The sequence below is a fragment of the Podarcis melisellensis genome (assembly GCF_964234715.1).
Source record: "Podarcis melisellensis genome assembly, chromosome: 3".
Lineage (NCBI taxonomy): Eukaryota > Metazoa > Chordata > Lepidosauria > Squamata > Lacertidae > Podarcis > Podarcis melisellensis.
In genome coordinates, this window is record NC_138530.1 from 119,992,598 (window position 1) to 120,017,679 (window position 25,082).

Here is a 25,082-nt window from a genome sequence, read left to right on the forward strand (position 1 = left end):
AGTACTAGAATCATAGAATCATAGAGTTGGAAGAGACCACAAGGGCCATCGAGTCCAACCCCCTGCCAAGCAGGAAACACCATCAGAGCACTCCTGACATATGGTTATCAAGCCTCTGCTTAAAGACCTCCAAAGAAGGAGACTCCACCACACTCCTTGGCAGCATATAATCAGCATATAATCTTCTTTCTTGTGGTTTGGATCCATTGCTCCGTGTCCGCTTCTCTGGAGCAGCAGAAAACAACCTCTCTCCCTCCTCTATGTGACATCCTTTTATATATTTGAACACGACTATCATATCACCCCTTAACCTCCTCTTCTCCAGGCTAAACATGCCCAGCTCCCTTAGCCGTTCCTCATAAGGCATCGTTTCCAGGCCTTTGACCATTTTGGTTGCCCTTCTCTTCACACCTTCCAGTTTGTCAGTGTCCTTCTTGAACTGTGGTGCCCAGAACTGGACACAGTACTCCAGGTGAGGTCTGACCAGAGCAGAATACAGTGGCACTATTACTTCCCTTGATCTAGATGCTATACTCCTATTGATGCAGCCCAGAATTGCATTGGCTTTTTTAGCTGCCGCGTCACACTGTTGGCTCATGTCAGGTTTGTGGTCAACCAAGACTCCTAGATCCTTTTCACATGTACTGCTCTCAAGCCAGGTGTCACCCATCTTGTATTTGTGCCTCTCATTTATTTATTTATTTTGCCCAAGTGCAATACTTTACATTTCTCCCTGTTAAAATTCATCTTGTTTGTTTTGGCCCAGTTCTCTAATCTGTCAAGGTCGTTTTGAAGTGTGATCCTGTCCTCTGGGGTGTTAGCCACCCCTCCCAGTTTGGTGTCATCTGCAAATTTGATCAGGATGCCCTTGAGTCCATCATCCATGTTGTTGATAAAGATGTTGAATAAGACCTGGCCCAAGACAGAACCCTGTGGCACCCCACTAGTCACTCTTCTCCAGGATGAAGAGGAGCCATTGATGAGCACCCTTTGGGTTCGGTCAGTCAGCCAGTTACAAATCCACTGAGTGGTAGCATAGTCAAGACCGCATTTTACCAGCTTCTTTACAAGAATATCATGGGGCACCTTGTCAAATGCCTTGCTGAAATCAAGGTAGGCTACATCCACTGTGTTCCCTTCATCTACCAGGCTTGTAATTCTGTCAAAAAACGAGATCAGGTTAGTCTGACATGACTTATTTTTCAGAAATCCATGCTGACTATTGGTGATCACAGCATTCCTTTCTAGGTGCTCACAGACTGTTTGCTAAATGATCTGCTCCAGAATCTTCCCTGGTATTGATGTCAGACCGACTGGGCGGTAATTATTTGGGTCCTCTCTTTTCCCCTTTTTGAAAATAGGGACAACATTTGCCTTCCTCCAGTCTGCCGGGACTTCGCCTGTTCTCCAGGAATTCTCAAAGATGACTGCCAGTGGTTCTGAGATCACATCTGCCAGTTCTTTTAATACTCTTGGATGCAGTTCATCTGGCCCTGGAGACTTGAATACATCTAGACTAGCCAAGTATTCTTGTACTATCTCCTTAGTTATTCTGGGCTGTGTTTCCTCTGCTGAATCATTTGCTCCAAATTCTTCAGGTCGGGTATTGTTTTCTTTATCGGAGAAGACTGAGGCAAAGAAGGCATTGAGGAGTTCAGCCCTTTCTGTGTCCCTTGTTTGCATTTCACCATCTTCTCCTCTGAGTGACCCCACAGTTTCTTTGTTCTTCCTTTTGCTACGAACATACCCATAAAAGCCTTTTTTGTTGCTTTTAACCTCTCTAGCAAGCCTGAGTTCATTCTGTGCTTTAGCTTTTCTGACTTTGTGTCTACACGTGCTGGCTATTTGTTTGAATTCCTCTTTGGTGGTTTCCCCCCTTTTCCATTTTTTGTACACATCCTTTTTTAATCTTAACTCAGTTAAAAGTTCTTTAGATAGGCACCCTGGCTTCTTTAGGCACCTTCCATGTTTCCGTCTCATTGGTATTGCCTGAAGTTGTGCTTTTACTATCTCCCTCTTAACAAACTCCCAGCCATCATGAACTCCCTTTCCTTTTAGTATTACTGTCCATGGGATCTCACCCAGCACTTCCCTAAGTTTTATGAAGTCGGCTTTCTTAAAGTCAAGAAATGGAGTCCTAGTATGCTTGGCTGCTCCTTTCCACTGTATAGTAAACTTCAGAAGAGCATGATCACTCGCGCCTAATGATCCTTCCACTTCTACCCCACTAACCAGGTCATCAACATTGGTTAGGACCAGATCTAAAATGGCTGTTCCTCTTGTTGCTTCTCCCACTTTCTGGACAATGAAGTTGTCTGCAAGGCCAGTGAGGAATCTGTTTGACCTTATGCTCTTGGCTGAGTTTGACATCCAACAAATATCCGGGTAATTGAAGTCCCCCATTACTACTATCTCCCTTCCTTTTGCATGCTTGGCCATCTGTTCCAGGAAGGCATCATCTACTAGCTTGTTCTTACATGCTCATCCTGTTAGTTTGAATGACAGTTCTTGTTGCTGGCATCCATCTGTCTCAAAAGACAATGGAGTGCACCTCCGGGGGTGAAGTCAAACCAATGGAGATTCAGGATGCCTGCTAGGGCTGCAGAGACCAATAATTCTAACTGCTGCCTCCCATATTCTTTTTGCTATGTTAGCAGCACTGAAGTGACATCCCCGGGGCACAAGCCTGAGTGGTGTGTCTGGAGGTTCTGGGCTGCCCAGATGACAAGACCCCCTTCTCAGCCTCCCAGATGGGGTCCACAGGAAAGCAGAGCAAGGCGTTTGGCACCAGACTGTCTGCAAGAGGTGTTGGAAAGAGGTGTACAAGGTGCCATCCAATCATCTTAGGGACCCCGTTCCGGATCTGTGTAGTGTTTACTCCTTAGCCTTTTCTTTTCCTGAAGATATCCCACAAGGCAGCAGATAAAATCACAGAATCATAGAATTGGAAGGGACCCTGAAGATCTCATCCAACCCCCTGCAAGCTATCCCTAAGTGGACTGAACTGGCAACCTTGGCGATTTCAGCACCATGCTCTAACCAACTGAGTATATTCAGGAATAATGAGAGAAAGTCTTCTCTTTAAAATTTTACACCAATTGGTATAATTCCCTACTGCAAAATATCATGATGGGCAGTCACTTGGATGGTTTTAAAGAAAGACTAGACAAATTATTATAGAATACATCTTTTGAAGCTAAATAGAAATTCCATGTTCAGAAACATCATATATACATACATGATAACCAGCTACTGAAGACAAACAGGCAAGGCCCATCAATTTCATGCTTCCTGTATGTTTTTTCAGAGGCCACTGGGCAAGCACCACAAATTCTCTAACTGCTAACAGCTGTGCTTCTGGCACAAGTCAAAGAATTATCACTCAAAACTGTATTCTTCATATTCTGATAGAAATGCAAACTAATTAGAATATTCCATTTACCTTGTCACCCTTTTCTCCATAAAAGCCAAGGCCTCTGTTGCCCTGAAATGACAAGTAATGATTATTAAACGGGTGTTTTTCTGGCATATGAAGTACTTGCCCAAATGGTGATCTGGAAATCGTTTTTCTCTCTGTTTAACTGTTTTACCAACGATTAAAATAATTCTATGACTTTTAGGGTAAAAACTCTCAGTTGCGACTGGCATTTTCTATAGTATCTCTTAAATCTATTCTGATTAAGAAGTAGAATAGTCAATACATGCTTAATAATAATAGTAATGATAATAATTTATTATTTATACCCCACCCATCTGGCTGGGTTTCCTCAGCAACTCTGGGCAGCTTCCAACAAAGATTAAAAATACATTAAAACATCAGTCATAAAAAAACTTTCCTAAACAGGGTTGCCTTCAGATGTCTTCTAAACGTCAGATAGTTGTTTATGTCTTTGACATCTGATGGGAGAGTATTCCACAGGGAGGGCGCCCTCTGCCTGGTTCCCAGTAGCTTCGCTTCTCTCAGTGAGAAGACCAGAAAACCCTCACAGCTGGACCTCAGTGTCCAGGCAAAACGATGGGGGTGGAGACGCTCCTTCAGATATACTGGGCCAAGGCCATTTAGGGCATTAAAGGTCAGCACCAACACTTTAAATTGTGCTCAGAAACTTACTGGGAGCCAATGTAGGTCTTACAGGACCTCACCCACTCACCAGTCTAGCTGCCACATTCTGGATTAGTTGTCGTTTCCGGATCCCCACATAGAGCACATTGCAGTTGTCCAAGCGGGAGATAACTACAGCATGCACCATTCTGGGGAGGCTGTGGTAAGGGAGGGTCTCAGCCTGCGTACCAGATGCCTGGCTACCCAAAACCTCAGTCATTGGGGCAAATAATTATTTCTATGCAACAACATTACTGTTGGAACTGATTTTCTAAGTTTTGGAACAGAAATTGCTTCAGTTGCTTTGTGTGATGACTTCTGTGGGGAGAGAAACAAGGGAAACGTATGCCTGTTACTTCTCCTTGACCTCTCAGCGGCTTTCAATACTATTGACCATGGTATCCTCCTTCTGGAGTGGCTGTCCGAGTTGGGGTGGGTGGCACCACTTTGCAGTGTTTCCGGTCCTACTTGGTTGGACATTTCCAGAGGGTTAAGCTTGGGGAGTGTTCTTCAGCCCTGTGGAACCTTCAATGTGCGGTTCCTCAGGGTTTGATTTTATCCCCTATGCTCTGGCAAACATCCATCAGTATTCTTTCCCAAAGGCTACTTATCTTCCCAGCCTCAGCTTTGTCCAATCAATTTCTATTTCTCATTTTATGCATCTCCACTCTTAGTTCTTCTATTGTTCATTCAGTAATTGCTGTATGACACTAACAATCAGAAGGTGTTTTTCAGTATTTTCACCATACTGAGTGCCTACTCTGAAATTCACACAGTCTTTGCTTATCAGGAAGTTAAATTCCAAACATTTCACTTTCCCAGTGAGCAGCCATGTAGTTTCACATTACAAGCAGCACATTCATCAGTGAAGCAGAGGATTAAGAGCAGAATGAATTAAGATGAAAATTTCTAAGAGTTGGAGAATCTATTAACTATTTACAAACTTTCTTCAGTACACGTATTTCAAACACGCCTTTTGTTTTGCTTTAATTTAAGCCCCTTGGTGGTGTCTCCTCTTAAGCCGGCCGTTGGATCAGATAGTATCAGTAGTAATTTATACAAGTTTCAGATATCATTGTAGAGAGGCAGGTTGAGCTGATCTTTGCCCTAAGGACTGACCCCAAGGGCTATTAAGTTGTGTTTGGACAATATTGTGGTTCTTCTGCTCCCTGGTCACTCACCTGTTGAGGTTCCTTGAAAATCTTGCAGTCCCACACAGGGAAAGAAGCCCTTCCAGACCATTGGAAGTTAATTCATTTTATCTTTGTCCCTCAGAGATAATATGATAGGCAGTAAAGGTAAAGGAACCCCTATTAGGTCCAGTCGTGGCCGACTCTGGGGTTGTGGCGCTCATCTCGCTTTATTGGCCGACAGCTTCCGGGTCATGTGGCCAGCATGATTAAGCCGCTTCTGGTGAACCAGAGCAGCGCACGGAAACGCCGTTTACCTTCCCACCGGAGCGGTACCTATTTATCTACTTGCACTTTGACGTGCTTTTGAACTGTTAGGTTGGCAGGAGCAGGGACTGAGCAATGGGAGCTCACCCGGTCGTGGGGATTTGAACCGCTGCCCTTCTGATCGGCAAGCCCTAGACTCTGTGGTTTAACCCACAGCGCCACCCGTGTCCCATGATAGGCAGTAGCTATTGTTAAAGGTAAAGGACCCCTGACAGTTAAGTCGCGAATGATTCTGGGGTTGCGGCGGTCATCTCGCTTCACTGGCCGAGGGAGCCGACATTTGTCCGCAGACAGTTTTTCCGTGTCGTGGCCAGCAGTAGCTACTGTTAATCACCACCTAATTATCTCAATCAATGGAGCCTTGATGGAGCTATGATTCCTCCCCGGAAATCCATCTTCAGAGAGAGAAAAGGAACAAGCAGGACTGCCTTGTCCTTCTCTAGCCTAGTTAGACTAGAAACCTTTTCTATTCGAGTCATGCACATCCTACAATGAATAACTTAATTACTATTTTAGTTCATGGGTGTTCACCATGTTCACACTAGACAAGGGCAAAGACTTATGAGAAGTAGGCTGGACTCCCTCAGTTTTTCCTCCTGTCTAGGCGCAGACAATACATTCCTCCCGGCTCTCCTGACTCAGCTAAGTTGTTACTAGTTTCTGAACTCCCCCTTTTCCCTTTAGATTTTCCATATTATTGTTTTAGTTTTACTGTACAGTTCTTTGCCCATGCAGTGTGTTTTCCACCAAAAAAGGGGGGGGGCTTTCCGTTGCTCTTTATGTTTGGTTGTTCCGCTTATTTGCCACCCTTTTTTTTATTCCTTAGTTGTTTACTTATATTGATATTTTTTCCAGAATTATTTATTCCGCTTCGGTGTGTGTGTGGTTGTGTGCTACTTGTGTGGCTGCTGGTGTGGCATTTGCATTCTCCTGCCCTAATTTTAAAATGGCTTGGCTGCCTCCTCCTGGTTCACTGTTTTTACACTAACAATGGAGTGAGCGTTCCTCTTATGTCCCTGCCTGCCTGCTTCTATTGGCTTTTGATACTGAGTCCTGCCTGCCTGTCTCCTGGTTCGTTTTGGCGGCGACAGAGGGCCCGCCCCTCGTCCTCATCCTCCTGGTTGGCAGCTGGGACAAGGAGTGTGTGTGTGGCTTCTGTTTCCCCCCACATCGGGTTCACAGAGTGGCAAACAGAGTGTGTAGTTTGGTGTGAGGTTTTTGCCTGCGGGTGAGGCGCAGATTGATGCTTTATCTGATTCTGAGCCAGAATGTTTAGGTTTTTCTGAGGATCAGAGACAAGAGCATCATGACCCCTCTCCAGCCACTGCAGATGCTCCACCTCCCATTTCTCAAAACTTTCCAGCCTCATTGATTGAGCAGTTGAAGGAAGCCCTTATTGCTTCACTGTTCTCTGAATTGCATTTAAACTTATCTCCAAAGAAGCAGCCTAGGTCAAAGAAAGTAACCCATTCTGCCACCCAGAATTGTGGTATTCCACTTTATCTTTATGGCTTAAACTCCTCAACTGACCAAAGGAACTTCTATAGCAAATTTGCATTTGCAACAGACCTGTGGATCATGTTCTGTGGACCCAAGATGGTCACAATCGTCAGAAAAAGACTTACCTGAAGTCCTGGAGATCCTGGTGGCCCTGGAGGTCCCTGAAAACAGAAGTTAGACAGTAAGGGATCCCTTTGGAGTGCTCACTTCATGTAAATATAGGTATTTCACATACAGCTTTTAAAATGTACCTAGAATCTAAATATTTTAATAACTGTTTCAGCACTCCAGTGTCCTTTCATGTTTTAATAAAAAGCATTAATTCTAACTTGAGGAGTTCTGAGATTTGCCCATGTGCAGTCATCAGGATACCACGCTGCTATCTGCATACATGTAACCATTCCCCAGGGCAGCTGATGAATTATAATTTATGCATTTCATTATACTTACAGGTAGACCTGTGTTTCCAACTGGACCAAATATACCCACTGCACCAGGAGCACCCTGAGGTCCCTAGACAGGAAGATAATTGCTTGTTTTTAAAATCAAACTGTTCCTTAATAGTTTATCATAAAGTCACTCTTAAAAATTGTTATTTATCACCTTAGTACTTACCGGGAAGCCCCTCAAACCTGGGTCACCAGTGTCTCCCTAGAGAAAGAAATCTTAGGTAGTAAATGCAAGTCTAACATAAACAGCAATTTCTACTACATTGAAATAAAAAGGTACATATACATTATTTACAGAACTTTGTGATTATTTGCAAAATGCAAAAGATAAAAGTAATTAGAAAAGTAAATTTTGTCAGTATGGCAATGTCTTCAATTCATATTTGTAACAGAAACAAAACATTTAACAACTAATATGCAAATACTTATTTCCTATAAAACATAATACCTATGTCTAGACAGTATATGATTTGTTTCAATATATTCACTTGAAAGAGCATGGGGAACAGCCCATGGAAAAGGACTTTTCTTGACCATAAAGATTTGTAATGCTATGATAACTGTTACAGAACTTGCATAGGATGATATTTTACTTGCATTGGATAGAATCTATTTCTACATATATATACTGAAAAATGAGATGCAAGATTTTCAGTTGACAGTCTACATTTGGGAACATGATAAAAAAGCCTTCCTCCTGAAAATTTGGCTTCAGAACATAACTGGAAGGTTTCAAACTTCTCACATATTCAGGAAGAGCTGAGACTCTCAAAACATTTGAAAGGAGGTAGAGTAAAACATGGTAACCAAAAAACCACGGTACCAGAAAACATGCTAACTTTGCACAACATCTTTTTAAGTTCTTAACAGCAGCGCAAACTTACCCTGAACTGCACGGCTAATTCCGGAGTAAAAACAAAGGGCTCTCCCTTCTGACCTTTGGGTCCTTGGATTCCCTACAGTGGTTGAAAACAAGTATTTAGCTCTCTGCCCATGATCAGTAACAGCACAAGGGTTTTATGGAGTTGTTTCAGTAAATCTATGTGTATCCATATGTAAGCACTACCATTCCTCTTCCGATCTAGGAATCCATTGAAAAAATGTGCTTTCCAACATGGGTATGGAGTAAAAGCCTTCCTAAACCCTACCTCAAGCCAACAGAAGGTAGTGTTGTAAATTTAAATGAAGGTAAGTTGCAAACTATAGGATTTGCGGCCCATATTGGGACTACTACACATGCCACATAATACCCGTTCCGGATTTGTAAGAACTTGATCGTTTAGTGTGGCAGCACCTGCAATATGGAACTCCCTGCCAATTGAGATCAAGAAGGCACCTTTGTTCAATTTCCTGCTTCATCACAAGTCAAAGGTGTTCACTCCCCGCTGCAGGTGAGGTTCAGGCAGGGGAAAGCCAGGATTTATGAGGCGAAAATCCTGACCATGTTCCCCAGTGTGGTCTGGGGAGCTCAATGCGGCCCGCTGTGCTGCTCAAGCCCGTGTCTGCCAACTTGAAAGGGAGTGTGACCTGGGAGTGTGTCCCTGATGTGGACGAGCTTTTGTCTCTGGCATGATTTGGGTTGGTTCATCTTTAATCTGGTATACTAGCATTTAATCAAGAGGTGCTCCTAGGTTGACATATGATAATGGGCTGAAATCAATTAGCTGCCAAAAGGACTGGGCCTGGCTCTTTGAAGGTATCGAATGTTTTTTCTAAAGTTTGAAAATCCTCACAACAGCCAAGAAAGGAAAGGGGAGGACAAGGTGGTCTTTTTCTTGTCCTCCCCGTAAAATGAAAGAGACGTGTGTAGCCACGGCTATGTTATTCTGCCTGCTACCATGGAAAAGAGGAGGGAAACTTTTGATTTATGCTCAACAAGGAATTTAACAAGGTTTTATTATGCCCTCCGCCCTCAACCAAGGTTGAATGGACTCTATTTAAAATCATCTTTGGATTGGGCCAGGAATGTGAGGGAGCAATGCAGAGCAAGAAGAATGAACAGCTGCTGAACAGATCTGGCAAGAGGCCGAGTTTGATAAAAGATCTTGTATTTAACTGTGTGCCAAGGAAGAACTCCAGAGTGGAATTTTAATGGCAGAGACTGGACATGTACTCTGTGAGTCATTTATGGCTGCAGCCCATTTGCTAGTTGGTGAACAGCAGAAGGAATGGAATGTGACCTTGTACCATCCAGATAAACACAGTAAAGAACTGAACAATGGAAGATAGTAATTAATTCTCCTAGCACACCAGGTCTGAAACAACAATGTACATGAAGAACTTCACACGTGAACTGGTATTCAGAGGCACACTGCCTCCAGCAGTAATCATAACCAACATGGCTAGTAGGAATTGATAGCCTTAGTCTACATGAACTTGTCCGATCCCTTTTTAAGTCAGCTTGGTGGCCAATACTATATCCTGTGGCAGCAACCTCCATAGTTTAATCTCTTTTTTTCTGTTCTGAATTTTCCAATGGTCCTAGGTTCCAGTATTATGTGAGAGGTCCCTCCACCCAAAAATGATACACACAAACTCCATTTGATTGTAAGCAAAACAAAAAACAACCCCTCAAAGCAGTTTACATAAAAGAATGGAATTGCGAAATTATCAGTTAAAAAGTTAGAAACAGCTGTTTAAAAGAGATAGAAAAAGTTTCTCCACACCACACATAATGGATGGGACTGTTACCTTTGTACAGTAGCCACCCAAACTCAGGTGTTTCTTTTTCACACGTTTCCATCCAAGCAAGGAACAGGCACCATCACATGCAAGGGCACATTCCAGTCAGGCAAAACCACTAAAGCAGTGGTTCCCAACCTTTTCTTGGCCATGCCCCACCTAAGCATCTCTAAAATCCTCGTGCCCCCCCCCCGTGACATATAATTCTTATTATTCAAAAAGTGAACCCCTATTCACATGTAGGAAGCCTAAAAGGCCATTAACTTGGTCTAAACAAGCTTCCAAATTGCCCCCCATAAAATCAAATTGCCCCCTGTGGGGGGGAGTGCCCCACATGGCACTCAAGCAAGGTGTGGAGAAGGAGTGTAGCTTGGAGACGAGGTGGGACCTAGAGGGGGTGAGGCTCCCTCACGCTGCCTCCCATGGCAAAGTGAATGCATGGTTTTGGTGGTCCATGATTTGTGACTACACAATATGAGGGAGCTCCATGTTAGCCTAGGAATTATCGCTGTACAAGATGAATGCTAGGGATCTTGGGATTTAGCACAGCTATGGAGGAATTATAGTTTTTGCAGACATAATGCTAACAAGACAAATTCGCGTAAACACTCCACCAGGCTTCCTCCCGTGAGGGAAAATCTACTACTCTTCTCCTGACACTGGTGATAAGGAGCAGCGTACATTTTGCTGTGGTTTAGAAAACATTTGCAAAGGTTGCATTAACTAAGATGTAGTTACATTCCATTTATTCATTCAGTGTTAGCAACTTACAAAGAATCCGGGCAAGCCTCCAGGTCCCTGGCCTCCCTGCTGACCAGCGTCCCCCTTGGTCCCATTACAGCCATCATGGCCTGGTTTGCCCCTTGATCCTGCTTGACCCGGATGACCCTGCAGAGACAGAACAAACACAAGAATGTTTATCCAACCATCTGTTTTTAGTTTCAACTTCCTAGTCTTCATACAGCTCTTAAATGTTCTCACCATTACCCTAAGCAATTACTCCATGAGAAAACTGAGTGGGGGGAAATTCTTTAAAATATCTCTGTAGTTTAAACCAGATACCCCAGAAAACTTGAAAAGCCATCAGTGGGAAAAGGAAGTGGACACATGGACAATCAGTGGGCTGGGAAGAGTGGAGAAACAAAAGTGAAAAGAAGAGATGCCAATCTATCATCAGTTCCCTCTCTTCTATTTAAAAAAGGAAGCTTACTGAGGCAAAAGTCAAATGTGACACCAAGTGCACCAGAAGAACTGCATGAATCCAGGCTCTGCTTTGAGCCAAGTCGCCTTCTCTAGGCATCCAGTGTGAGTAGGCCCCAAACCTGGAGTGCCAACTTGGACAGGCACAGTGGTGTACAGTGCATTTAAATTCAGTTTAAACTACCTGCTTGGTGTGTGGTACATAGCATGGGTAAGTTCTTTTTGACTGTCTGGATCCATATTTAAAATTCGGCTTGAGAGATTTTGTGTCAAGAATCTCTAAAATCAGGGGAAATCAGTATGAAGGAAGCCAGTTCTGGGATACATACCTGGGTAGTTCTGGAAAAGAGCATAGGAGTAAAACTTCTTTGTTTATTATTTTATACAACACATTGTTAATTAGAAAGTTCAAAACCAAGTTTTACTTTGACAATAATGCCTCCTCAATAATTTCTCATGTTCAGAATTTGGTGAAAGGTAGATTCAAAAGGCTCCGTCATTTGCCCAAGGTTATTTGCACTTTAAATATCCTCCAAAACATTCACTATCTGTAGCACAAAAGATTGATTTTTATTTTGTAGAATGGCTTGTATACCTTCTCTCTGTGAAATTAGGCAGGTAGGCAGGAGAGACAGGGGGTGGACTGTGCAACTGGTGGAGATCCATGGAACTTAAAAAAAAATCCAGTCAGCTTTTACTACAGAATCTACTGTTTTAAATTAATATTTAGTTTTATATTACTATCTGTTTAAACTTTTACTATTCTATTTCTGTTATGTACTGAAGTTCTCACCCTGGGCCAGAAGGGGGATACTGTAGATAGTTTTCAGTCAGGTCCACATATGCAAATAAGGGATTGAAAGTGACGTTCAGTAATTGGATAGTTACAGAAAGTGGTTACAGTTGCGTTGTAGTGGAGCTCTATATAAGCAGGCTGGCTGAACCCTTCAGTTCAGTTTTGTTGTGGTCTGTGAATAAACAAGAGCTGTTTGAAGAACCGCTGTGCCGTCTGATATGTTCACCCACAACTTAACACTGGTGACGAGGATGGAGCTGAATCACTGAGCTGAAACACTGAGCGAAATCACTGAACAGAACCAATTCAGAGCTGACCGCTCTGGCTAGAGCACTGCGTTCCATCCATCGCCCTCTACGTCGGCATCGGAACCATGGCTTCACTCGTGCCTCTATTGCTGTTTTCCCCAGCCTCTGAATCATGGGACTCCGACCTTGCTCAGTTTGACTGCTACCTCCAAGCCAACGAGCTGACAGAAGTGTCAAAGGAGCGTAAGCGGGGCCTATTCCTCAGCCTCTGTGGGCCCAAGGTGTTTGAGACGGCCCGAGCATTGGTTGTGCCTCAAGAAGTCCAGGCAGCGCCATGGGGCATGATTCAAGAGAAGCCCCACAACCACTACGCGCCAAAGCATTCCAAGATTGCTGCCTGTCAGGTGTTCTACCACCGGAACCAGGCAGAGGGAGAGTCAATTAACCACTACACCGCCACCCTCCGACAGGCTGCAATGCACTGCGAGTTCCGAGACTTAGACGATGCCCTGATGGATCAAATCGTCTGTGGGGTATGGGACATCCGTCTGCAACGACGTCTTCTTGCCAAGCCAGACCTCACGCTCCAGAAGGCCATTGTGGAGGCCGCGGCCTCGGAAGCTGCTGCACTCTCCGCCCAGGAGATCTGCAAGGGCAACAGCCCACGTCTTGCTAGGAAGCCAGTTCCAGTGCATCATGAAGAGGCCAGCAGTGATGAGGCATCCTCCAGTGAAGATGATGACATGCACCAGACGAAGCAGGAGTGCGGGAAGTTCCAACAGAAGTCCAAGGGCCAATCGGAATGTGCCAGCTGTGGAGGCAACCATTCCCGTGCCAAGTGTCGATTCAGAGATGCCATCTGTCGGAAATGTTCCAGAAGGGGCCACATCACTAAGGTCTGCCGATCGGCTCTGTACAACACCCCCCCTTCACCGTGTCGCAAGTCCAAGTCTTCACTCCAGTTCGCCAAGGAAAGCTGTTTCGCTCTCACCAACTGCCACTGCCCATCGGGAACCACGATTGGCCAAACCAATTCGCCTATGCGACACAAGGTGAACGTCACTGTGCTCTTTGAAGGAGCTCCGTGTGACATGGAGATCGACACCGCGTTTGCCCTATCCATCGTGTCTTGGAGCACCATCAAAAGACTGGTACCCAGAGTGTCCAAAAGGCAATTCGACTCTCACTGCATACACCTGAGAGACTACCAGGGTAACGACATTCCCGTGGTAGGCATTGGCCGGTTCCGGATCGCCTTCAAGGATTTTTCGGGCCTGCTCCGACTGGTGGTGGTCGAAGGTCAGCGGCCAAGCCTCCTAGGGCTAGACTGGTTTGATGCCCTCGAACCTGGGAGTCACCGGCATCAACTGCATCTCAAATGCAGAGACTGAGGGTCTGATCAAAGACTTTGCCGAGGTTTTTGACGGCACTTTGGGTCAATATACAGGTACGCCCATCTCCTTTAGCCTTGATCCACAAGTCGCCCACATCAAGCTAAAGCCACGCCGGGTTCCTTTTGCTCTCAAGACTAAGGTGGACGAGCAACTGGACAAGCTGATCGCCCAAGGAGTTTTGGAGCCGGTTGACCGCGCCAAGTGGGAAACCCCCATCATCACGCCTGTCAAGCCAGACGGGTCAGTGAGAATCTGCGCTGACTACAAGTGCACAATCAACAAGGCACTTCAGCAGCACCCTTACCCAGTTCCTGTTGTCCAACACCTGTTGCATTCCCTGGTTGAGGGTAAGGTCTTCGCAAAGCTGGACCTTGCCCAAGTCTATCAACAACTGCCCGTTGATGATGCCACCGCTGAAGCCCAGACCATCGTCACCCACCAAGGGGCATTCTGTTGCCGCCATTTGCAGTTTGGGGTGAGTGTGGCTCCTCACATCTTCCAAAGCCTTATGGAACGTCTCCTGCAAGGGCTTCCGGGCATGGTACCGTATTTTGACGATGTCTTGGTGTCCACAGACTCACAGCAGCAGCTGTTCGAGTACCTCCGCGCCGTGCTGACCAGGTTCCAGGAGGCCGGGCTCAAGGTAAAGAAGCAGAAGTGCCAGATCGCCGTTCCACAGGTGGAGTTCCTGGGCTATCTTATCGACGCCTCCGGCCTTCACCTGACAACATCCAAGATCTGTGCTATCCAGCAGGCCCCCATCCCAAAGAACAAGATGGAGTTGCAGGCATTCCTGGGACTGCTGAACTTTTCTAACATATACTCCTTTTATATATACATATAACTTTTATATACATATAAATTTTATAACAGCTCTATATAAGCAGGCTGGCTGAACCCTTCAGTTCAGTTCTGTTCTGGCCTGTGAATAAACAAGAGCTGTTTGAAGAACCTTCATTTTATTTTGTCTGTATTTTTGATGTGTTTTTAATTTATGTTTGGCAACCACCTGGTTGTTTTAGAGAAAAGTGGGCCTATTTTTACATGTTACTGAACTCAATAGGCAGCAGATCTTTCATAATGGAAAGATTATTTGAAAGCAGTCTGAACTATTTACAGAAAGACCCTCTTATTTCAGTAGATTAAATGAGTGTCTACTTACAGGAATGCCATCTGCACCAGAAAAACCAGTGACCCCTCTTTGTCCCTAAGAAGAAAAAGGAAACGTGATTAAAAAGCCCAGTCTTTCTTTACAGTTGTTAGCCTAATGGAAATTATATCATTACCGCTTCTCCCTTTGGTCCAGTTATTCCTGGCTGGCCTCTTTCGCCTTTATATCCTTTGTGCCCTGGAAGTCCTGGGATGCCTCCCACTCCAGGCGGTCCTGGGAATCCCTGCTGCCCAAGAAGTCCTGGTTGGCCCTGAAAATCACAACAAACACAATTCTTTAGAAACTACGGTAATGCATGCAACACTTGATCTCTGCAGTAATGAAGAAACCTGTGCTTCTCTTAATAAAGAAGCTAGCAATTTTTACAGAAGTCTAATTCCTCTGAACAGTAACATCCACCCAAATATTTTGCAGTGCAAATGAGTACCAAATGCAAGGAAGCCCTGGTTTTCACACTTTATTCTAGGGAAGTATTTCTGCTTGTTGACCAAGCATCAGAGAAGTCTCTTTTGCTATTGCATTTCAACAGTACACACCAGTGCGTCATTACCATACGGGTTTACTTAGAAATAAGTCTTACTGTATTCAATAGCACTTATTCCCAGGTAACTGTATAAGGTTGCAACATGTATAGAATTGTGAAGCCCACTTAACTGGGGAATGGTTTTTAAATATATAATTATATATATACAGTAATACCTCCGTGAATGTCTGCCTTGTCTAGCGTCCGTTCCGGTGAATGTCCACGGCAAACCCAGAACAGGTTACGTCTAGGTTTGCCACTCACACATGCGCAGAAGCGCTAAATTGCGCTTTGCGCATGTGCAGAAGTGCAAACAGCTCCACACACGTGCACAGATGCGCCACTTTGCCCTGCATTCTTCTGTCTGTCTGCATCCTGCCCGTCTGATTGGGTTTCCCCAGCCACTCTAGGCAGTTCCAGCATATATAAAAACATAGTAGGACATTAAACCTTAAAAAGCTTCAGATGTTTCCTAAATGTTATATAATTACTCATGTCATTGACATCTGGTGGGAGGGCATTCCACAGGGTAGGCGCCACTACCGAGAAGGCCCTTTGCCTGGTTCCCTGCAACCTCACTTCTCGCAAGGAGGGAAGCGCCAGAAGACCCTTGGAGCTGGAGCTCAGTGTCCAGGCGGGATGAGGCGGGTGGAGATACTCCTTCAGGTGTATAGGGCTAAGGCCATTTATTGCAGATGACAAAATAGATAAATTATTATTATTATTAAAGTTGTATACCACCCTTCATCAGAAGATCACAGGGTGCGTCACAACATAAAAATACAAAATACAAAAGTAAAATAGATCCTTTACATTTTGAAAGTTTTATCTTTAAAATAGACCTGTAGATGGCACTCATCAACCACATCAATAGTAACACCAGAAAACTAGAACCACAAATGCACTTTTAAGGAATACTTCCACTAAATTCATTACAGTTTGAAGTGCAAGACTGTTGAGTAGGCAAGTAGGTCAGGCTTGGAAGGAGGCATTCGTTTAGTCTGCTCCCACGTCACCGTGACTCTTAGGCAAGAGGATTTGTCCCTAAAATGGTTACCAACAGCCTGCCTTTTGTTGCCATATATTACAGGAAGGAAAGCAATGTCTTGTGTAACGAAATATGATCCTGAATAAACAGACAGTGCCTTACATGGGCAATGCCTCATGTGGTCTAGCATGAAAAATGAGACCAGAACAGAAGGACTGAAGCACAAAGGAAAGTGGGCATTAATAAGTCTGATGAGGTTGTGTTGGGAAGTTGTATTTAGACAAGAGAAGAGTTACTGTTGATCTACCGCCATCTCAGGTATTTATTAAACAGTGTCAGAAGCCCAAACTACTCCACAGATGTGGGGGAGCAAAATGTGCCCCGTAGGAGAGATTTGACCCAGGGCTCCTAGGAGTATGTTGCAATAACATGGGTGCCAAAGCAGCTGTTGCAGCTATTCATGGACATGGTGATTCCCTTGCTAGCTTTTCTTAGGAACATTGGAAGGACTGCTGGATCTGCCCAGGGGGCCATCTGGTCCAGCCTTCTGTCCTCACAGTAGCCAACCAATTGCCCCAAAGGGAAAGCCACAAACAAGAGCAACGCTCCCCTTCTGCAGCTTCCAGCCACTGGTATTCAGAAGCATGGCTGCCTCCCCTGTGGCCAATAGCAGTTGGTCACCCTCTTGTCCTCCACGAATCCGCCTGATTCTCTTTTAAAGCCATCCAAGCTGGTGGCCATCGCTGCCTCTTGTGGGGGAGAGTTCCGTAGTTTAACTCTGCGCTGTGTTATCTGTCCTGAATCTTTCAACATTCACTTTCATTGGACATCCACAAGTTCTAGTGTTAGGAGAGAGGAAGAAAAACTTTTCTCTATCCACTTTCCTCATGCCACACACAGTTTTATAAACTTCTACCATGTTGCCTCTTACTTGTCTTTTCTCTAAACTTAAAGGTCCCAAATGCAAGGGGAGTTGCTCCGGTGTGTGTTTTGTGCTTCAGCAGACAAGGCCACAGGATCCCCTGGAGGTCCCTGGCCTGGCTGTCTCTTTCTGCGGTGCTGCCTCCTGAGTGGCTGGCTCCCTCCGTCTCTGTGCATTTGGGGTTTTGCCATGTTGGGGGTGCACTAGTGGAGTTTCTAGGGGTGTGGTGGGCATGCCTGCCACTTTTCCTACTGATTTGCTGCGTTTGGGTAGTTTGGGTTTCCCTTCCCTTCTGGGCTGGATGAGCATAAGAGCATAAGGTAGAGTGACAGCATACCCCCCCCCTTGCATAATGAGGGTCTAGGGATGATCAAGAAACAGTTTGATACTAAGCATGGTGATACGTGGAAAGGAGTCCATAATTTGTCTCTTTTGCTGCTCTAATTAATATGTTGGACCTTTAGACACTGCTGCATTCATCCGCTGCCAGAAATTAAAGCTTATACTTTGAGTTATAAACACCTCAGGTTACAAATGCTTCAGGTTACAGACTCTGCTAACCTGGAAGAGTTACCTTGAGTTGAGAACTTTGCCCCAGGATGAGAACAGAAATCGTGTGCCAGCGGCGCAGCAGCAGCAAGAGGCCCCATTAGCAAAATAATGTTCTGTTCTCTAGCTAAGAACAGTTCAGGTTAAGAACGGACCTCCAGAACGAATTAAGTTCATAAGTAGAGGTACCACTGTACATGAAAAATAAAGGCAAATTCAAATTTATTTTTCTAAAATGCTAAAGAAGAAAATCTCACCATGTTTAGTCTAATGGTCATGTAATTTACTGTTCATTTAAACTGAGTCATCCAGACATATGACATTTACTCCCAGGAAATTAAACTAATTCCAGGGAGGTGATTCAGCCCTTAGAATGATTTTTAAAATTGCAAATAAGGTCAAAATTAACATTAAATCCTCATAAAAGTGCCTGCTAAGGAATTCTCTCTACTGAGTTCCCAAAAGTCATGTTCTTGTTTGTGAGCAGTAAATTAGACAGTCATCCAAACAACTGAAGAGGCCTCTCCTTTCTCATGATTCAAATTAATTTATCAGATGCTTCCCCAGACTATTTCATCTTTTGGAAAATAATCATGTCACCATATAATGTCACCAATTTGAATATTCTAAGTATTTTTTATCCTAATTTTCATATCACAAGTCACATAAAATAGTTTCAAAAGATCACAATAGTCGAATAATGAAAAATATAACATATACTATTTGTTTATAAAATACAGCATTACTCTTAAAAATCTTGGTTTAGGATTATTCTTGTGTATATTAGAATCACTGGCCCCAATCCTGAATCCAGCAGGCACCTGGGCCTCCCCATTGTCATCTATGGCAGCTGGACCTCTGTGAACAGATGGGGTCCTCTTTCATACTTGGCAAGAGGAAGCATGTGTGTGCATCTCCTTCGGTTTACAAAAATTTAGTCAAGCCACTTGTCTAGATAGGATTTACAACTATCACTCATGCATATTTTCCCAATATTCTCACCTAAATTTATTGAGTAACTTGCCTAATTACCAAACTATTCTACAGGAACTATTCTGCTTCCAAAAGAATGTTAAAATACAATAGTCAGTTAAACATTAAAAGCTTCCCTGAAAGGGTAACAAATGGGTGGTTTCAGAGATGTGCCGAGGGAGCAAGAGGACCTAGCTGTTACCTTAAAGGTAAAGGTAAAGGTACCCCTGCCCGTACGGGCCAGTCTTGACAGACTCTGGGGTTGTGCGCCCATCTCACTTAAGAGGCCAGGGGCCAGCGCTGTCCGGAGACACTTCCGGGTCACGTGGCCAGCGTGACATCGCTGTCCGGCGAGCCAGAGCCGCACACGGAAACGCCGTTTACCTTCCCGCTGGTAAGCGGTCCCTATTTATCTACTTGCACCCGGAGGTGCTTTCGAACTGCTAGGTTGGCAGGCTCTGGGACCGAGCAGCGGGAGCGCACCCCGCCGCAGGGATTCGAACCGCCGACCTTTCGATCAGCAAGTCCTAGGCGCTGAGGCTTTAACCCACAGCGCCACCTGCGTGTTACCTTAGGCAACCTCAACCCAAAACAGGTGAAAGGGAAATGTTATTGGTCAAAAGAGATACAGGGCAAGTTGAAACACAACCACCGAGCACACACGGCCTCTGCGGCAATGGCAGAGAACAGGCTGCTAACTCTGCTCTGCCTGGGCCTGGTAATGGAGTGGATGAGGCCCATGGAGGTGAAACTCAGTCATGAGAAGAGGGAGCTACAGCTGGTTCTTCAGCCCAGCATAGAGCTACAGGATTTGGAGCCTGGAGGTGCTAATTTATCTAGCGTTTAAAATGAAGGCCCAAGTAGACTTTGTGGCACACAGTGCCTTGGGCCCACTTCTGCTGACACCCCATTAGCAACCCTTTCTGGACAGTTAATCTGGCTCTGCTAAGGGGTCACAATAAGAGGCCCCAGACAGAACGCTAAGGCACACCACTTGCCACTTTTAAAAAATCAGCGCTTGATATCAGAGTTCAAATGCTTTCAGTGACCTTTTTCGGGGGAGTGGCTTTTAATCTAGTTCATAAAGAAAAGTGGGTTATAAATTTTCAAATACATAAATGCTGCTTGGTTCATTAAGCTCTTAAAGAAAAGACAGTATCTGGCACCAGTATCCTGCATTAAAACACTCCGTAGGAAAGAGTGAAAACTGCATGGCCAGCTCATGGCTTCCTTTTCAGGCTGTGTGGGAGTTGTTCTCAAGACCGAGAATGTTCAGGAAGTTTAACACAGATGTTTTCTTTCAGGAGGCGTTAAAGACACCAGTAACAACATCTGTTCCTTTTGGTTGTTGTTTAAAAACATTATGAGAACATAATTTTCCTTCAAAGCTACTGATCACTGAAATTTCCAAACTATGCTTGTGGTCAAACTTGTAATCTTAGACAAGAATCTCAGACATGAACTGTGCAGTTTCTATAAGGAATAATTTCATTACTTCTGTTTAAATAGTACATGCTGGGAACAATCTTCAAGAATTTAACAGACACTATTTAAGCAGCCAATCTTATTTCTCTTGGGAAGGAATTCCGCAATCTAGGACCAACAACAGAAAAGGCTCTCTTTTGTGTCACCACCCAACGTACTTCTGAAGTTGATGCGACCAATGTGATGTGATCACCTGAGGAACTTAGAAGTCAGGCAGTTTCATGTAAGGAAATACAATCTTTCAGATAACTCAGACCCAAGCCATTTAGGGCTTTTTAGGTCATAATGAGAAGACTGAATTGTGCTTGGAAATGGACCAGCAGACAGTGAAGTTGTTTTTACAGGGAGTAACATGTCCCCTGTAACCGGCCCCAGTCGAGAGTCTGGCCACAGCATTCAGGAATAGCTGAAACTTCCAAATGTTTTCCAAGGCAGCCCTACAGAGAACACATTACAGTAGTCTAACTGGGATGTAACTAAGGCATGCCTTACTATCTGACATCTTAAGAAATGGGCACAGTTGGTGCACAAGATGCAACTGTACAAAAGCACTCCTGGCCACTGCATCCAGGTTCAGGGCAGAATCCGGGATTTCATCTAAACTGAACTGGATGAGTAGTATAACCCCGTCCAACACAGGCCAAATCCCTATTCCCTGATCTACCTTCCAACTGACCAGGAGTACCTCTGTATTGAAGCTTCCACTTGTTTGTGCTCATCCATTACTGAGATCAGTACTGATCTGAAACAGAGACAGCTCCTTTGATTGTGATGTTACCTGCCTACTAATGGCTTTGTACCCTAAAACTCCAGATGACATTTCACAGTGGTTTTATGCAGTGGCGTAGCGTGGGTGGTCAGCACCCGGGGCAAGGCAAGTAATTTGCACCCCCTAACCCGTGGATTTGTGCCCCCTAACCCGTGGATTTGCGCCCCCTAACCCTAACCCCCAGATGTTGCACCCGGTGCGGCCGGCCCCCCCTGCACCCCCCATGCTTCGCCACTGGTTTTATGTATAAAATAGCATGGAGAACAAGCCTGAGAGGCCCCACATGCCATTGGCCATAAGGTGAACAAGTGTCACCCCCAGTACCTCCTTCTGAACTTGCCCCTCCAGAAAGGACTGGAGACAATGCAAAACTGGCTCCCATCCCAGACAGGTGAATTAGAAAAAACCCCATAACAGCCACAGGAAGCTCGGGCAAGACACTATTAACAAAACATTATCTATCAAAATTTACTGGGCACTGAAAAAATATAAATGAAGGGAGAGCATTCCACTGACAGGGAGTCACAACATAAAAGTCCCACTCCAGTGTCACCACTCTGTTAGCCTCCCACACAGGAGGAACCTGGAGAAAGACCTCAGAATAAGATCTCAGGGTCTGCGTGGGCGCATATCAGGAGTGGCGCTCCAGAAGATATTGCGGTCCTGAGCCATAGAAAGCTTCACAGGCCAAGGCAAGCCTTTGAATTGGGCTTGGAAGCATTCAGGCAGAACTGGTGCTATATGACCTATTCATGTTGAACATGTCTACGTAATAGCGAAGACTCAGTTATGCCACATTCTCAAAGGTGGCAGAGTTAACTGTCTGTCAGGAGGTTATTTTCCCCAGCAAGCATGTTGAGATGAGAGAGAGAGAGAGAGAGAGACCTGCAAATAAGACCCATTTATATTCTCCTTTCATTAATTAGAATTCCATGGAGGGAGTTTGGGGCTCTGCTTGCTGATCCTCCTCCCACCATCACATTCTGCCACGCCTCCATTCATGTATGGAGGACGAAGGCCAGGCATGGAAAACTTCTTGTACTTGTGCAGGCTCTCCATGCAGTGTAGAACCAGCCAGGATTCCAAATCATGCAGGGAGATTCACTGAGGCTCCCATCTTCAGATCTTTGATCGCACACTCACAGAGGGCTGTTAGCATGGTCAAAGTGATGTGCCAGATCAGGCAGGGCTTAGAAAGGCATCCTGCTCTCCTCTGCAGACCTGTTGACATGCAAGGAGGATGAATGTCCAAATACGGCTACAGTCAGAAAAGTAATTGCCCAAGACCAAAGAGATTGTCCAAGACCTAAGGATTTAAATAACAAGACAGCTTTGTTTAGTAACAGCTCAGCAACAGAATAAACAGCTCTTATATTGCTGAGACTAGGCTTGACTTTCAAATCCTATTTAGTGTCCTGAGTCCCCAGGAGACATCTTGGAGGGGCTGGCTGGGTCAGGACAATGGGTTAGAGGAGCTCAAGGAGTTTCCTACTGACAAGCCTGAGGAGGAGGCCAACAGGCTGGGACAGGCCATATCAGTGCCTTGAGAATCACCTGAGGTTGGCAGAGCAACTGGAAACCAAGATGGCCATACAGCAGTGGTTTTCAACCAGTATGCCACGGCACCCTGGGGTGCCTCGAATGATGGTCAGGGGTGTCACAGGCAGAAAGAATGTAGTTGGTCAAGGCAGCCATGGACTCAAAAAGGTTGAAAACCTCTGCCATTCAGTGTTTAAACATGTTCATGTATTATAATATTGCTACATAAAAATATGAAACTATGTACGTCATTATTGTTCAGCTGAACAAGAGAAGAAAATGAGAACAATTTAACTTGTGCTGTAAACATAATAGTGTTTATAAAAAGGCAAAATCTTCCATTTATGAGTAAGTGGAGAGTAGTTTTTCCCACTGCCTATTGTTAAAACTGTTTAGCAACATGTACTTGCACAAATCCCGGGGGTGGGGGGGGGTGATTAGAAAACCAGATGGCTGCATTTCTTTCCTTCTGAATTTCTGGATAATTCTCAATTTGGTTTCTACCCATGGTCAGAACAGATGAATTGTAAACATGAAACTAATTCCAAACTTTCAGGATTCTCATAGTCCCATGAGGATTACTCAAGTCAGGAAGAATTTTAATGGAGCATTATACAAAGGCAGTTGTGTCACTATCAAATTGTCGAAGGAAATGCCAAAGAAACAGCATCAAAATCTTCCCCTCTCAAAATCAAATGAAATGTGTCTCGTCCCTCCAAGAAACAGGGAAGTTTTGCCATAATACCCAGCTGAGTTCACATGCTACATCATCATTATCATGATCATCATTAATTTTTAAAAAATTATTTTTCCTGTATCAGGAATTTTTTAATGTTTGATGTTTTACAATTTTTTATATGTGCTGTAAGCCGCTCAGAGTAGCTGGGTGAGCCTGATAAAAATGTTGCTGCTGCTGCTGCTGCTGTTATATACCCCACCCTTCCTCCCAAAGGAGCCTATTGGAGGCAGGTTTCGCCAAACATACTCTAGCTATCCCTCTTGGTGCTTGAGCAAGTTTTAGGTGCACATCACCCATAAGATATTTCTTTTACTCAAGAAAATGCTTTGCTGATGCTTTTTAGTGAGAATGCAGCTAATGTAGGCTAGAGGTTATCATCTAAAACATTGTTGTCTTTATTTGTATCAAACATGGCAAAAACAGTATTAAGGAAGATGTGACAAGAAAAATAAAAAATGCCTATCTGAAGGCATATGTTTTATGTAGTGTATTTTATGGGAAAGAAAAAGAGGCTGTATGAGGGGAAATGAATAAAGAAACAAATCTGTTTCTTTCAAAACAGATACCACAACATGAAAAAGGAACAAAAAAACTGCAAATTCTGAAGGATTAAAAATGCCTTTTTGAAATGTAGAATATAAATGAGCTCAAGTAGTGCAGAATCAAATTTTAATATGCCTGGATAATTAGGGATTAAAATAATCCCTCACCTTGTCCAAACCTCACAGTCCTCTTTATAGCCCAGTGCCATGGCAGAGGTCCAGAGTTGTACCCAGCACCGTTCTGCTAGTTGTGGAGGTTGTCAGTGGGAGGCAATTCTCGCCAACTCCTCACTCCTGAGAAGCCACCTGACAGCATAGAGGGACTGGCAGGACAAGGGTGACCCCTAGGAGGGCAGCAGGCCAGAAGACCTCAGCACCCCCGTGGAACACAGAGAGGTGTCAGAGGAACTGGTGGATGAGGGCATGGAATACCAGGAGCACAGCGAAGGAGAGATCATACAGCCCTCCACCCAGGAAGGAGGGCGCTAGGACCCTGGAGGAACATAACTCTCCTGCCCACACTGTTTCCAAGGTCCAGGAGGAGTATTTGGAGGGCAGAACAACAGGGGCAGCCTGTCCAAAGATGGAGCGCATGAATTACAACCTGAAGCCAATTAAGAGCCAGGCCAGCACCTGAAACCAATGGAGCCAAGACCCAGGTGGAGAGTCTCTGCCAAGCAGCTGAGGACTCTGTAAGAGGAGAGGTAGCAGGCACTCAGGGTTGCCACACCGTTTCAAGGTGGATGTTTGCTCCATGCAAGAGTTGCACAGGAGAAGGGACCTGGAGAGCAGTGGCGGCAATGATGAAGGAGGCAAGGCAGGAGAGAATTGCCGGAAGAGCGGAGGAGTTGTGCCAGAGAGCTGCTGTGACGCTGGGCAGCGGGAAGAGGTGAAGGCAAGGGGCACGTGGGGAGAGCCACGGTTGCTGGCACCTGGGAATCACGGGGCAGTCGGATGCAGCATAGCCAGCCACTGACCCTGGCACTGGCACTGAAAACACTCCAGGGCCAGCGCAGCACATGGCCTGCTGACCTCAGCAGCGAGCATCTGCTGGG

The 25,082-nt window shown here is 44.8% G+C and overlaps 1 protein-coding gene across 1 annotated transcript in view; it reads right to left on the bottom strand.

Annotated features, from left to right (window-relative positions):
• COL4A2 (collagen type IV alpha 2 chain) overlaps positions 1-25,082 on the bottom strand; it is a 178,708-nt gene that overhangs the window by 89,594 nt on the left and 64,032 nt on the right. Inside the window, exons 4-11 of the mRNA XM_081905934.1 lie at positions 15,115-15,249; positions 14,991-15,035; positions 10,962-11,078; positions 8,393-8,464; positions 7,675-7,710; positions 7,510-7,572; positions 7,185-7,220; positions 3,443-3,484 (exon numbers count right to left, since the gene is read on the bottom strand). Of these exons, the coding sequence (XP_081762060.1) occupies positions 3,443-3,484; positions 7,185-7,220; positions 7,510-7,572; positions 7,675-7,710; positions 8,393-8,464; positions 10,962-11,078; positions 14,991-15,035; positions 15,115-15,249 (546 nt within the window). The remainder of the gene's footprint in view (positions 1-3,442; positions 3,485-7,184; positions 7,221-7,509; positions 7,573-7,674; positions 7,711-8,392; positions 8,465-10,961; positions 11,079-14,990; positions 15,036-15,114; positions 15,250-25,082) is intronic.